The sequence below is a fragment of the Photinus pyralis genome, unplaced genomic scaffold (genome assembly GCF_008802855.1).
Source record: "Photinus pyralis isolate 1611_PpyrPB1 unplaced genomic scaffold, Ppyr1.3 Ppyr1.4_LG4, whole genome shotgun sequence".
Taxonomy (NCBI): domain Eukaryota; kingdom Metazoa; phylum Arthropoda; class Insecta; order Coleoptera; family Lampyridae; genus Photinus; species Photinus pyralis.
Genome location: NW_022170511.1, coordinates 49760541 through 49775180, shown reverse-complemented (window position 1 = coordinate 49775180; position 14640 = coordinate 49760541). Strand labels below are relative to the sequence as shown.

General features: G+C 34.0%; 2 protein-coding genes across 2 annotated transcripts; both read right to left on the bottom strand.

Annotated features, from left to right (window-relative positions):
- Positions 1-2023: 2023 nt before the first annotated feature.
- LOC116168341 (putative odorant receptor 85d) lies at positions 2024-3112 on the bottom strand. Its single transcript, XM_031484116.1, has 3 exons — positions 2654-3112; positions 2344-2604; positions 2024-2296 (listed from the first exon to the last, which is right to left on the bottom strand). Exons 1-3 carry the CDS (start codon positions 3047-3049, stop codon positions 2234-2236), a joined length of 720 nt encoding a protein of 239 aa, XP_031339976.1. The 5' UTR covers positions 3050-3112; the 3' UTR covers positions 2024-2233.
- A 5053-nt stretch (positions 3113-8165) lies between these two features.
- LOC116168340 (putative odorant receptor 92a) lies at positions 8166-13368 on the bottom strand. The gene is made up of 7 exons (XM_031484115.1): positions 13309-13368; positions 9529-9587; positions 9336-9475; positions 9167-9287; positions 8796-9118; positions 8486-8746; positions 8166-8438 (listed from the first exon to the last, which is right to left on the bottom strand). Exons 2-7 carry the CDS (start codon positions 9551-9553, stop codon positions 8376-8378), a joined length of 933 nt encoding a protein of 310 aa, XP_031339975.1. The 5' UTR covers positions 9554-9587; positions 13309-13368; the 3' UTR covers positions 8166-8375.
- Positions 13369-14640: the final 1272 nt, after the last annotated feature.

Below are 14640 nucleotides of genomic sequence, written 5' to 3'. Positions count from 1 at the left end.
AGATTCCTTCGACCACACTAATATTTTCGTGTAAAGGAATCCCAGTGATCTCTGCCAAGCTCTTAAACTTTGAGAAAAAATTGGTTCTGTCGTGTGATCTCATTCTGTTCTAGTATCAATTGCTGTGAAAGCTTCAATTTTAAAAGGTTAACAATTACTTATTCACAAAGCGTAATTATAAGGTGCGCACTACGTCTAAAACTTGTTTGCCTTCTGATATTGAAAGCTAATGAATATTTCGTGAAAATACTAATTTTTCTTTTTTCAATGTCCATTACACTTGTATTTACTAAACATGACATTTTTCCTAGACCCCATGACCTTTTCTAACTATTTATTATTAATAAGTGTTACGTATACTTACAATCCTCAGGACTTCAATGCCTGCTCGTGCTCGTACTATAGTCAAGAATCTTCCACGAAGGACTAGTGATCCCATGGATTACTTCAATAGTGCAACTTGTAGAACACAACTGGCTTCAGACTTAGCGCTGTATCGCAAATTGTGGTTCGAGAGGCCATACGTAAACTAAAAAACAGCAACTGCTGTGACATTTATGGTTTAAATGCTAACTTTGCGAAGCGTAATGCTAGTTTACTCGTCTAACCCCTGACGGCCATCTTTAAACTAATCATTAATACTAGGGAGTTTCCTCAGTTACTGAATGTAGCACTTGTGATTTCAATACCCAAGAGAGGTACCCAGGCCCATATCAATATAATTTCAGACCAATTTCGATTGTCCCCATTTTTTGCCGACTACCGCTTTTTGATGGAGTTCCACAAGGGCTTTTATTGTTCCTCGCTTATATTCACGACTTGCCACTTTGCTTTTCAGCCGAAGTTTCATGTTTGCTTTATGCGGATAATGCAACATTAGTGTCGGCTAGCGTTGGCTTATTCTAATGTTCTGCGTCCATTTTATGAAAACGAGGGAGAAACTCATTTAACTACCTACTGTTTCGACATGATCGAGAATGCTTTTTTTTTTTGCTTGATCGTATATATTAATTTTTGTGTGGCTGCGACACTCCATCAGAGACACAGACATTTTTAGCGGGGTACCGAGATTTGAGCTTACCGCAAGCTTCGTAGGTCCTTCAGACATTTATTCATATATTGCGAACCCTGGGGTTTAGACCCCTTTTGTTCTCTTTTGATTGCAGAGATGAATGGTGCAACAGAGCTCTCTTTGCTGCCTCACATCTGGAATATTACGTAAGGTAAGCGTTGTATTTTATTTGCCTTGTTGCTACCGAACTTGCGTTGGGATATTTTCGTTACTATTTGTGACCGGTAGTAACGTAACCATTTTGTCATTTATATGTGTGATTCATTTATCAATCTTAAACGATCATTAAGGAACAGTAATTGGGGGCAATCATTTTTTTTTGAACTGGAATATAATTTTTGGGAATTAATTAGGGGGTTTTATGATTTGTGCAGTGTGTAATTTCACTTATATATTATTTTGCAATTTATTTGAAAGCAACCAGCAATATAGAACCATTTGATTTGCATTTGTGGTTATTGTGCATTATTGTGCATCCGTTAATCTTCCCATATTTTATGCAGGGTTGAGTTGATAGTGTACATTAGAAATTGGGTGGAGCTCAACCAACCCATCAATTTCATAGGTATAATAATTTACGGAATGGTTATGGAATGGATATGGTATGGAAACGTTACGTATAGTGAGAATCAACCTTTACGTGGAAATTAAAGAAAAAAAATGGTTACCTGCCTACGATACAGAATATCCCAAACTGAATTTATTAAGATGTGAAATGAAGTTACTATTTCCAATTATTTATCATGAAAACTAAAGAGTTGTCCCAAATGTGCTTTCACTTTAAGGTTCGGCTTTGAATTTAGCACCTCATTTTAACTAACATCGGAGCTCTAAGGATGCGCAACAAAAAATGGGTAGTTCTATTACCTATATTCTATATCATCTTACCCAAGAATAACGAAACGAATTTAATCTTGTTCTTTATTTTGAAACAATTGAATAACAGTGCAAACAGATAGTATTGTAGAAGTGGATTAAAATAGTGTTCCTTTCAAGATAACCAATCACGTTGTGGTATAACACTATGTTGACAGTACTTGGTATGTTAGTGGGTCGATGTGCAAAACTGGAATCTCATTAATTTCCTAAAATGAAATCTCCTTATAAAACGTAAAGTTCTTCTATTCTCAGAGAGAAATGTGCCCAATTTTTTTTAATTTCTTATGAAGTTTCACCTCTAACGTTGCGCAATAGCATAAAGTATGACACTGAAGCCTTTAGAACCTAAATGTATATTTAAATAGCCTCAATTGTTCAGTTACATTACTCACAATAATAACTGTTTCCATGGAAAGGGGTGCAAAATTTCCAATTGTAAAAATTACAGGTTTTTGTGCTCTAGTCATCAGTAATACCAAAGCTTTTTGAAATTTTCGATCTCTATCAACAAAATCAGTTTCGTAGCAAGAATACACCAGCGCTTCACTTTCTTCAACAACCAGACTGCACAAGTAGCTATCTAGGAATATTATTGATAACATTGTGAGTAGATACCAAAATAGTTTCAAAAACTCCATGGTGAATATAGGTATCTAAAAAGGTAAATTAGACGAAAATTCAGAAGACTTGATGTTTACCTACATTTGACATACGGAACAGAATAAAGCAAACTAAAATCGATATATTAATAAAATGACTTAGAGCGCCCTTATTAAATGCTCTATCCGCTTCATTAGCAATTAAAGTTAGGCGATTGTATCTCGATATAACACCTCTAACGTACTCGTCTAAAGGAAACCGTGCTGCAGTGTTACTGGAATACAACTCTGATTCATTGACATCAAAAACTTCCTCTTTTTGAATTGTTGTGGCTTCTTTGATAGTAATGTTCAAGTACTTAAAATGTATTCGTAAGTGCAACAAGACGCACCATTTCATGGCAACCAGCATAACATCATCTATCCCTAGAAAAAAGTAAACTATAATTTGGAAAGCTAAGCACATTCCGTAACTGTGTTCTAATGCCCAACTAGGCATTGTACCAAATGGTAAACTTTTTTCATTTTCTGTTAGATACCACGCGAGAAAACCAATAGAATCAAGGAACATTACGACTGGAAACGCCAGGCCAGCCTTAAAGATATTATGGTTTTATTAATGTATGCAACCTCTGAAACGAACCAGCGTATTAGCAATTAACCGCAATTGCGGTATTGATTCAGTATGAAATCGCATATCAACGGTTCGGTCATCTTCCAACAACGCTATTAGGTTAACTAGTCTTCGTCTTTGGAGTCTCATTATCGTAATAAATGGTGCAGCTAAAAAATAAGTACTATGTTGCTTAAGAAAAAATTATAGCATAATAATTTACCTGTCGCAATCGCTATTGAATACATGCAATCATCTATATCGTCAGTTAAGCTCCACTTCCTATAAAAGTTTAAACCCATGTATAAGTATGTCAGACCTGGCAATAACCATAAACAGATTCCTTCGACCACACTAATATTTTCGTGTAAAGGAACCCCAGTTAATATTGCCAAACTTTTAAACCTTGCGAAAAAATTAGTTCCATCGTATAATCCCATTGTTTTCTGTTCGCGTATTTTATACAAAGTGTGATTCAGTTCTGAAAGACTTTAATTACTTATTCACAAAGCATAATTATAAGGTGGGTGCTCCGTATAAAACCTGTTTGCCTTCCGATATTGAAACCTAATGAATATTTCGTGAAAATATAAATTTTTTGTTTTTTCAATGTCCATTTTACTTGTATTTACTGAAACTGACATTTTTCCTTGACCTGATACTTTCCCACTGGCCTTTTCCATTCATTTATAATTAATAAGGATTTAGCTGACCGAAATCGTTGGAATCTATGGTTGGTAAGAAACAATGTTTTCTGATAAACTGTAATGTTTCGGTTTATTTTAAACTATTTTTCTTAGGTACGAAGAAAATTTAGTGAAATTCTGGTCGTTTTCATTGCGCGGTCTAGACTTTCAGTTGACATTTGCTTTAATATTTACAAAACAACATTCTTGTTGGTTGGTCCCTTTCTTTGCTAAAAATAGCTGCACTACTCTCTGTAAATCTATAATTTTATGTGAAAGGTATAATTAAAAGCTGCCCTTATTTTCCAGTGCGGAATGCATTGATAAAAAGGAAAACCGAGTTGAGGTATAACGAAGGTTTCTTTATTTATACATACATTTATGCAAAGAATTTCAAAAGCAATTTGCCTATTCGCTAATTAATACCTTCGAGTTAGGCGTATAGTGGAAATTTATGTCAAATTCAACTAAGCCTTAATAAAAAAGGAACCACTGCATCCTTTTTAAAATGACAAAAAGTGTGTCATACTCCGGGCAAACCAGAAGATGCATAGTAGAAACTATTTAATCTGATAGGAGCTCATTTATCCCATGGATTTCTCATATACATTTTAAACGTTTACGGGTTTTGGACCAATGTTAATGGAAATGGAATATATTTATATATATTTAAACAAGGATCAAAACCGATACTTAAGTAAGAGAAGAAATAAAAAATGAAGCCGGGATTTAAGATAAGCGACATCATTCTTATCCAAGAAAAATGAAACGAATTTGTTCTGTATTTCGAAATGTCTAGGAACAATTGAATAACATTGCAAACAGTTAGTTCTGTGGAAGTGGATTAAAAAAGTGTTCCTTCCAGGATAAGCAATCACGTTGTGGTATAACGCTATGTTGACAGTAGGTACTGTGGTATGTTAGTGGGTCGATGTGAAAAATTGGAATCTCATTAATTTTGTAAAATGAAATCTCCGTGTAGAATGTAAGGTTCTTCTATTCTCGACGAGTATCGTTACTACAAAAAGCGCCCAATTTTTTTATTTTCTTATGAAGTTTCACTTCTAACGTTGCGCAATAGCATAAAATATGACGCTGAAGAACCTAAATATACATTTAAATCGCCTCAATTGGTCAGTTACATTACTTACAACAATAACTGTTTCCATGGAAAGGGGTGCAAAATTTCCAATTGTAAAAATTACAGGTTTTTGTGCTCTAGTCATCAGTAATACCAAAGCTTTCTGAAATTTTCGATCTCTGCCAACAAAATCAGTTTCGTAGCAAGAGTATACCAGCGCTTCACTTTCTGCACAAACTAGATTGGCATTGGTATAGCTATCTAGGAATATTACTGCAAACATGGTGAGTATATATCCTGACAGTGTCAAAAATTCCATGGTGAATATGTGTATCTAAAGAGATAAATTAGACGGAAATTCGGAAGACTTTATCTTTACCTACATTTGACATACGGAACAGAGCAAAGCAAACAAAAATCGATTAATAAAAGTACTTAAAGCGCCCTTATTAAATGCTTTTTCCGCTTCGTTGGCAATTAAACTTAAGTGACTGTATCTCCATATAACTCCCCTAACGTGCTCGTCCAAAGAACTGCGTCCTGCAGTGTAACTGGAATACAACTCGGATTCATTGACATCAACAACTTGCTCTATTCGAATTTCTGTGACTTCTCTGATAGTGATGTTCAAGTACTTAAAATGTATTCGTAAGTGCAAAAAAACGCACCACTTTATGGAAATCAGCATAAAGTAATCTATTCCTGAAAACACGAAAATTCCAACTTGGTAAGCTAAGCACATGCCATAACTGTGTTCTAATGTCCAACTAGGCATTGTACCAAATGGTAACCTTTTTTCACTTTCTGTTACATACCACGAGATAAAACCAATAGTATCAATGGAAATTAGGCCAGGAAGGACCAGACTAGCCTTAAATATATAATGGTTTTATGAATGTACGGAACCATTGAAACGAACCAGCGTATTAGCAATTAGCCGCAATTGCCGTATTGATTCAGTACATAAGCGCATAAAAACGGTTTGATCATCTTCCAACATCGTTATTAGGTTAACTAGTCTTCGTCTTTGTAGTCTCATTATCGTAATAAACTGTGTGGCTAAAGAAATAAGTCCTCTGTGGTAAGAAAGAATTGTATCATAATAATTTACCTGTCGCCATCGCGACTGAATACATGCAGTCATCTATATCGTCAGTTAAGCTCCACTTCCTATAAAAGTTTAAACCAATGTATAAGTATGCCAGGCAGGGCACTATCCATAAACAGATTCCTTCGACCACACTAATATTTTCGTGTAAAGGAATCCCAGTGATCTCTGCCAAGCTCTTAAACTTTGAGAAAAAATTGGTTCTGTCGTGTGATCTCATTCTGTTCTAGTATCAATTGCTGTGAAAGCTTCAATTTTAAAAGGTTAACAATTACTTATTCACAAAGCGTAATTATAAGGTGCGCACTACGTCTAAAACTTGTTTGCCTTCTGATATTGAAAGCTAATGAATATTTCGTGAAAATACTAATTTTTCTTTTTTCAATGTCCATTACACTTGTATTTACTGAACATGACATTTTTCCTAGACCCCATGACCTTTTCTAACTATTTATTATTAATAAGTGTTACGTATACTTACAATCCTCAGGACTTCAATGCCTGCTCGTGCTCGTACTATAGTCAAGAATCTTCCACGAAGGACTAGTGATCCCATGGATTACTTCAATAGTGCAACTTGTAGAACACAACTGGCTTCAGACTTAGCGCTGTATCGCAAATTGTGGTTCGAGAGGCCATACGTAAACTAAAAAACAGCAACTGCTGTGACATTTATGGTTTAAATGCTAACTTTGCGAAGCGTAATGCTAGTTTACTCGTCTAACCCCTGACGGCCATCTTTAAACTAATCATTAATACTAGGGAGTTTCCTCAGTTACTGAATGTAGCACTTGTGATTTCAATACCCAAGAGAGGTACCCAGGCCGATATCAATATAATTTCAGACCAATTTCGATTGTCCCCATTTTTTGCCGACTACCGCTTTTTGATGGAGTTCCACAAGGGCTTTTATTGTTCCTCGCTTATATTCACGACTTGCCACTTTGCTTTTCAGCCGAAGTTTCATGTTTGCTTTATGCGGATAATGCAACATTAGTGTCGGCTAGCGTTGGCTTATTCTAATGTTCTGCGTCCATTTTATGAAAACGAGGGAGAAACTCATTTAACTACCTACTGTTTCGACATGATCGAGAATGCTTTTTTTTTTGCTTGATCGTATATATTAATTTTTGTGTGGCTGCGACACTCCATCAGAGACACAGACATTTTTAGCGGGGTACCGAGATTTGAGCTTACCGCAAGCTTCGTAGGTCCTTCAGACATTTATTCATATATTGCGAACCCTGGGGTTTAGACCCCTTTTGTTCTCTTTTGATTGCAGAGATGAATGGTGCAACAGAGCTCTCTTTGCTGCCTCACATCTGGAATATTACGTAAGGTAAGCGTTGTATTTTATTTGCCTTGTTGCTACCGAACTTGCGTTGGGATATTTTCGTTACTATTTGTGACCGGTAGTAACGTAACCATTTTGTCATTTATATGTGTGATTCATTTATCAATCTTAAACGATCATTAAGGAACAGTAATTGGGGGCAATCATTTTTTTTTGAACTGGAATATAATTTTTGGGAATTAATTAGGGGGTTTTATGATTTGTGCAGTGTGTAATTTCACTTATATATTATTTTGCAATTTATTTGAAAGCAACCAGCAATATAGAACCATTTGATTTGCATTTGTGGTTATTGTGCATCCTGTATCTTCCCAATTTTATGCAGGGTGAGTTGATAGTGTACATTAGAAATTGGGTGGAGCTCAACCAACCAACTCAATTTCATAGGTATAATAATTTACGGAATGGTTATGGAATGGATATGGTATGGAAACGTTACGTATAGTGAGAATCAACCTTTACGTGGAAATTAAAGAAAAAAAATGGTTACCTGCCTACGATACAGAATATCCCAAACTGAATTTATTAAGATGTGAAATGAAGTTACTATTTCCAATTATTTATCATGAAAACTAAAGAGTTGTCCCAAATGTGCTTTCACTTTAAGGTTCGGCTTTGAATTTAGCACCTCATTTTAACTAACATCGGAGCTCTAAGGATGCGCAACAAAAAATGGGTAGTTCTATTACCTATATTCTATATCATCTTACCCAAGAATAACGAAGCGAATTTAATCTTGTTCTTTATTTTGAAACAATTGAATAACAGTGCAAACAGATAGTATTGTAGAAGTGGATTAAAATAGTGTTCCTTTCAAGATAACCAATCACGTTGTGGTATAACACTATGTTGACAGTACTTGGTATGTTAGTGGGTCGATGTGCAAAACTGGAATCTCATTAATTTCCTAAAATGAAATCTCCTTATAAAACGTAAAGTTCTTCTATTCTCAGAGAGAAATGTGCCCAATTTTTTTTAATTTCTTATGAAGTTTCACCTCTAACGTTGCGCAATAGCATAAAGTATGACACTGAAGCCTTTAGAACCTAAATGTATATTTAAATAGCCTCAATTGTTCAGTTACATTACTCACAATAATAACTGTTTCCATGGAAAGGGGTGCAAAATTTCCAATTGTAAAAATTACAGGTTTTTGTGCTCTAGTCATCAGTAATACCAAAGCTTTTTGAAATTTTCGATCTCTATCAACAAAATCAGTTTCGTAGCAAGAATACACCAGCGATTCACTTTCTTCAACAACCAGACTGCACAAGTAGCTATCTAGGAATATCATTGATAACATTGTGAGTAGATACCAAAATAGTTTCAAAAACTCCATGGTGAATATAGGTATCTAAAAAGGTAAATTAGACGAAAATTCAGAAGACTTGATGTTTACCTACATTTGACATCCGGAACAGAACAAAGCAAACAAAAATCGATATATTAATAAAATTACTTAGAGCGCCCTTATTAAATGCTCTCTCGGCTTCAGTAGCAATTAAAGTTAGGCGACTGTATCTCGCGATAACACCTCTAACGTGCTCGTTTAAAGGAAACCGTGCTGCAGTGTTACTGGAATACAACTCTGATTCATTGTCATCAAAAACTTCCCCTTTTTGAATTGTTGTAGCTTCTTTGATAGTAATGTTCAAGTACTTAAAATGTATTCGTAAGTGCAACAAGACGCACCATTTCATGGCAACCAGCATAACATAATCTATCCCTAGAAAAAAGTAAACTACAATTTGGAAAGCTAAGCACATTCCGTAACTGTGTTCTAATGCCCAACTAGGCATTGTACCATACGGTAAACTTTTTTCACTTTCTGATAGATACCACGCGATAAAACTAATAGAATCAATGAACATTACGACTGGAAACGCCAGGCGAGCCTTAAAGATATTATGGTTTTATTAATGTAAACAACCTCTGAAACGAACCAGCGTATTAGCAATTAACCGCAATTGCGGTATTGATTCAGTATGAAATCGCATATCAACGGTTCGGTCATCTTCCAACAACGCTATTAGGTTAACTAGTCTTCGTCTTTGGAGTCTCATTATCGTAATAAATGGTGCAGCTAAAAAATAAGTACTATGTTGCTTAAGAAAAAATTATAGCATAATAATTTACCTGTCGCAATCGCTATTGAATACATGCAATCATCTATATCGTCAGTTAAGCTCCACTTCCTATAAAAGTTTAAACCCATGTATAAGTATGTCAGACCTGGCAATAACCATAAACAGATTCCTTCGACCACACCAATATTTTCCTTTAAAGGAACCCCAGTTAATATTGCCAAACTTTTAAACCTTGCGAAAAAATTAGTTCCATCATATGATCCCATTGTTTTCTGTTCGCGTATCGCAATGTATACAAAGTATCATTTTCATTTAAGTAAATTAAATGCTTCAGTTCTGAAAGGCTTTAATTACTTATTCACAAAGCATAATTATAAGGTGGGTACTGCGTATAAAACCTGTTTGTCTTCCGATATTGAAACCTAATGAATATTTCGTGAAAATATTAATTTTTTGTTTTTTCAATGTCCATTTTACTTGTATTTACTGAAACTGACATTTTTCCAAGACCTGATACTTTCCCACTGGCCTTTTCCATTCATTTAATAATTAATAAGGATTTAACTGACCGAAATCGTTGGAATCTATGGTTGGTAACGGTAAGAAACCATGTTTTCTGATCTAATTACTAGGTACGCAGAAGATTTAGTGAAATTCTGGTCGTTTTCATTGTACGGTTTAGACTTTCAGTTGACATTTGCTTTAGAATTCTCAAATAGTAATGTGCAACGGCGTCTCGAAACAACATACTTGTTGGTTGGTCCTTTCTTTGCTAAAAATAGCTGCATAGTCTACTCTCTGTAAATCTATAATTTTATGTGAACGGTATAATTAAAAGCTGTCCTTATTTTCCAGTGCAGAATGCATTGATAAAAAGGAAAACCGGGTTGTAGGTTTGTTTTTAAAATATACATATACTTAGGTGTCATTTACGCAAAGCATGGGTTACATTTCAAAAGCAATTTCAAATTCAACTAAACCTTAACTTAAAAGGAACTACTGCATCCCCTTTAAAATGACAAAAAGTGTCATACTCCGGTCAAACCAGAAGATACATTGATCTGATAGGAGCTCATTTATCCCATGGATTTCCCATACAAGATTTTGAAACGTGTAAGGGTTGTAAACCTTTAAACTTCTTTTTTGAAATGATTATAAAGTTTATAATTTTTTCTACGTTAGCTTTTAAATACCCTCTTTGGTTAATGACGAGGTTAATGATATCAAATCCTTTTTATTTTAACTTTTCATTTTGCCGGTTAGTACTTAATTTGGTTCAGTATTGGGAAATATTGGGTTTACGGATGAATTGTGTTATAGCAACTGGAATTTTATGTAGTATAGTGTGCTAGAAGACAGAGCAACAGTTGGTTGGTAAAAACACGACAACTGCTACAAAGTGTAGTAGTTTCTCTTTTTTCACCTTATGTAGTGCGAAGTTTTATAATAGTTCACTGAGAGAAAAGAAGGCATTTATTATTAACATAGTAACATTTCGACCCAAAAAGTTTGCCTGTAGCATTTGACTCTAAATAATAACAATTGAATAATTGTAATAAGACAATATATGTATATAATAATAACCCAATGACAAAAAATTATATGATTGACTCAAATACTGCTTACGGTAAAACCATTTTCTTGACACCAATAAATAGTAAGGTATGCATAAGGACATGGTGCCAATTTTTAAAAACAACCTAGCTACGTCTTACTTGTTAGATGAACATATCCTTAAAGCTAACTAAATATGTTTTTCTGTATCTTTAATATACTGGGTAAATAAATCATAATGCGATTCCAGCAATCAACTTTATTCTAATTATTAACTTACGAATGGTTGTAGGGAACTTTCGAATCTTATAGTATATTTCACAATGCTATAATGCAAGGCGTAATGTCTTGGAGCTATTCCATTGCGTTCTTGGAACATTTACACGTAATACACCACGAATTAGATGTGAATTTAAATTACTGGAGGCCATAGGTATCTTAATATATTAAGGATCAATATGTTTTTCTTCGTATACAAACAAATTATGCCTTTATTTCAAATGTGCTTTTCAAATGTAATACATATACTTTTGATAAATCTTAAAGCATGTTTATTAATTATAAAATCTGTTAGTGCTATTCAAGTATACTGAATGTGAACAGAAATCAAACGTATTCCTGGTAAGAAAGATTAGGTTTTGTTAAATATAGTGACATAGTTGTCACTTTGTCATTGCCATTTCAATTCATTATACGTGCTTTACAACTTGTGCAGCTTGGTCGACGTGTTTTATAATATGGAATTATCAATTGAAATTTAAAACACTATCAAACGCGTGGGGTTATGATATATATATTCCCGCATTTCAGGGTAAGTATCTAAACCTAAATCATAGGTATAATTTATATACGCTCCTAAACAAAACTTACTTTCACAGATCGTTGAGCAATGTGTAGGTATAGCAGCCATGTTGATCTTGTTGTATAGGTACTGTTTATAAGATCTCTGCAATACTTACTTACTTTCAAATAATATCAAACAAATCAATAAACGTTTTATTACGATGTTACAGTACTGGACATTTCTTACATTTTATATTTTTTACTTAATAGTATGGTCTACTGTATAATAAACGATTCAATTGATGTTATGCTGATAGACAAATTATTATGATAGATATAGGATATACCTAGCTAGGTATTTTGTATTATAAGAATAGTTATTGTTTTTGTTTGTTTGTTTTGTATTTTGTAATTAAGATATAAAATAAATTGATACCTATTTTACAAGGGATATAATTTATTTTAATCGCCGTACACGGTACCCAACAAATTCTTTTGACCAATCTATGCATGTATAATAATTAGTAGATGTTACGTTTACTGTGAGATTTAAACAATAATAAACAATCAAGATATCCATTAGATGAAAGCACGCAGTTCACTTGATTTTAAAAACAACTGTGTTTAAATTGAAGTAAGAGAAGAAGTCATTCGGTAGTAAATGCATAATGTGTAAGGACTGAACATTTCATGTAAAACAATATATCATATGATGTAGATCATGTTTGTAGTGTTAAATATAAGTTACACTTAACACAAGATATCAAAGAGTTCCAAATACAAATAGGTACTTCAAACATCTTGCAACTAAAAATTCTACATTTAGTTGTAATCGAAGTATATTTATTATTAACCCATTGTAGAGTTACATATAGAACAAGTAACCTTTCACTTAGGTACTAAACATTTCTTTATATCTCAAATGCGTTACAACTACAACTTCAACGTTTGCCCATAAATAAGGTGCATTAATTGTTACCTATTGCAGAGTTTCATACAAAAAAGATACTTCACTATAAGAAATTGTTTTAGTTTCGGTAATAATTCGGATGTATAACGCTAAGAAATTGTTTGTACCTTAAGAAACATTACTCAGAATCGCCTGTGAGTTCGGCAGAATACGAAGTTACCTTAGGATAAATGTAACCGTAAACGGGTACTTACAAGTAATTCTTTCTCTCAGTGTTCAAGTATGAGTTGCGAATCCATCTTCAACTCAATAATCGTAAACATGATTAAAGAACCGACGGGCTATTCTTTTTAAGATTACAGTACAGATTATATGATTACATATAGCTGATTTGAGTAACACCAAATTCGATTAAAGCACAGTAATTGGTCCGGTCTTTTTATATAATATAAGAAACGCGTTCTATTCGTATATGGATGACATATAAATATTTTTAACAAAACTGCGAAATGACAAGCCGTCCAGCCTCTTAAACCACTTCATCAATAGCATTAGCTAATAAGACGTTACAAAGTTACATACCTTTCGCTTCCCGAAACATGGAGACCCTCAAAGAGTGTGGAAATGCTCTTGGGGAGTACGTTCACGTGGCCGTTGTTTGAAACGACTGGATGAGTACTCAAGTCCGCAACCGTAATCAAAGGTTAAAGACACATTAAACATGCAAAGTTACAATTGGCTGTGTAGATCTTCCTCTAATCAGACCTATATTTCTAACATCCGATTTCAAATACTTCCTTTAGCTAATTTTCTACTACTCTCTTACTTCGAACAATTTTACCTCAATTTAATTAAGAAATTGCAACACGCATTTTTGCGTAAATGTGTAATTCGAGGGCAAATAAAAAAGTAAGTCACGATGTAACCGGGTCAGTTCAACCTTGTTAACCTATTAATTGTTATCCAACTCAATTAAGATTGGCTGATTGACAAAGACCTTTGGCGGTATTAAACGGTTTTGAAGATATAAAAAAGAAAATTCGTGGAATCCTGGCAAAAATCATGTTCGCAGCAATTCCCCGAGATGAACGCAATAAATAATGTATTAAGATCAGGAGGACCAGTCCAAGTACTGTTCACGTACTAACGTCGCAATCTCATAGCACTAATTGAATAATGGACCTATTATATCCTACTACTATCTTTTTAACGTTGTTTGGTTTTCTTGTCCTGGATGTTTGTTGAATACGATCAGATTATTTACAAACATCCCATTAACAGGTTGGTTTTTTACTTAATTTTGAACAGGTTAAACGTCAGAAGTGACAGTTCATTCCGACAAATGGATATTCCCATACTTCAAATAAAAAAAACGACACGTGCTTAGATCTGTTTGTTTTTAAGTTTTTCTTTTTCAGAAAGCAAAAGGGCATCTGGTAAACTTTCAACGTCCTATTATTAAAAGTCTTCTTCGCAGTTCCAATAAGATCAACTCTTAGAAAATCGCGTCTCTTTAATTTGTTGTTTACAAAGTGTACTATTTTGACCCGCATTATGTGAAATTGCTCTATAAATAGAACAAATAGTCTATTTTAAAACGGATTTTTTATTGATAATACTGTCTGTCGCTTATACTTTTATCAAAGATGTTGTAGTAGAAAATAACGACGCGTTATCTGTTGTGTCTAATTTTAGATCTAATATATGAAATGTAGCATTCTTTTGTAGTAACAATAGGCTTGCACTCCTACAAGATTAATCTGCAAATAGCAACGTAGTAAGTGCGTAACACAATGGAAAAGTACCGTGACCAAGTCAAGTTTACTGTGTGCTCCGATGTAGTGTCAAGAAAAAGTAATAGCAAATTATATATAGGGTCAAAGTCAAATTTCTGGAAAATAGTAGGGAGCAGAT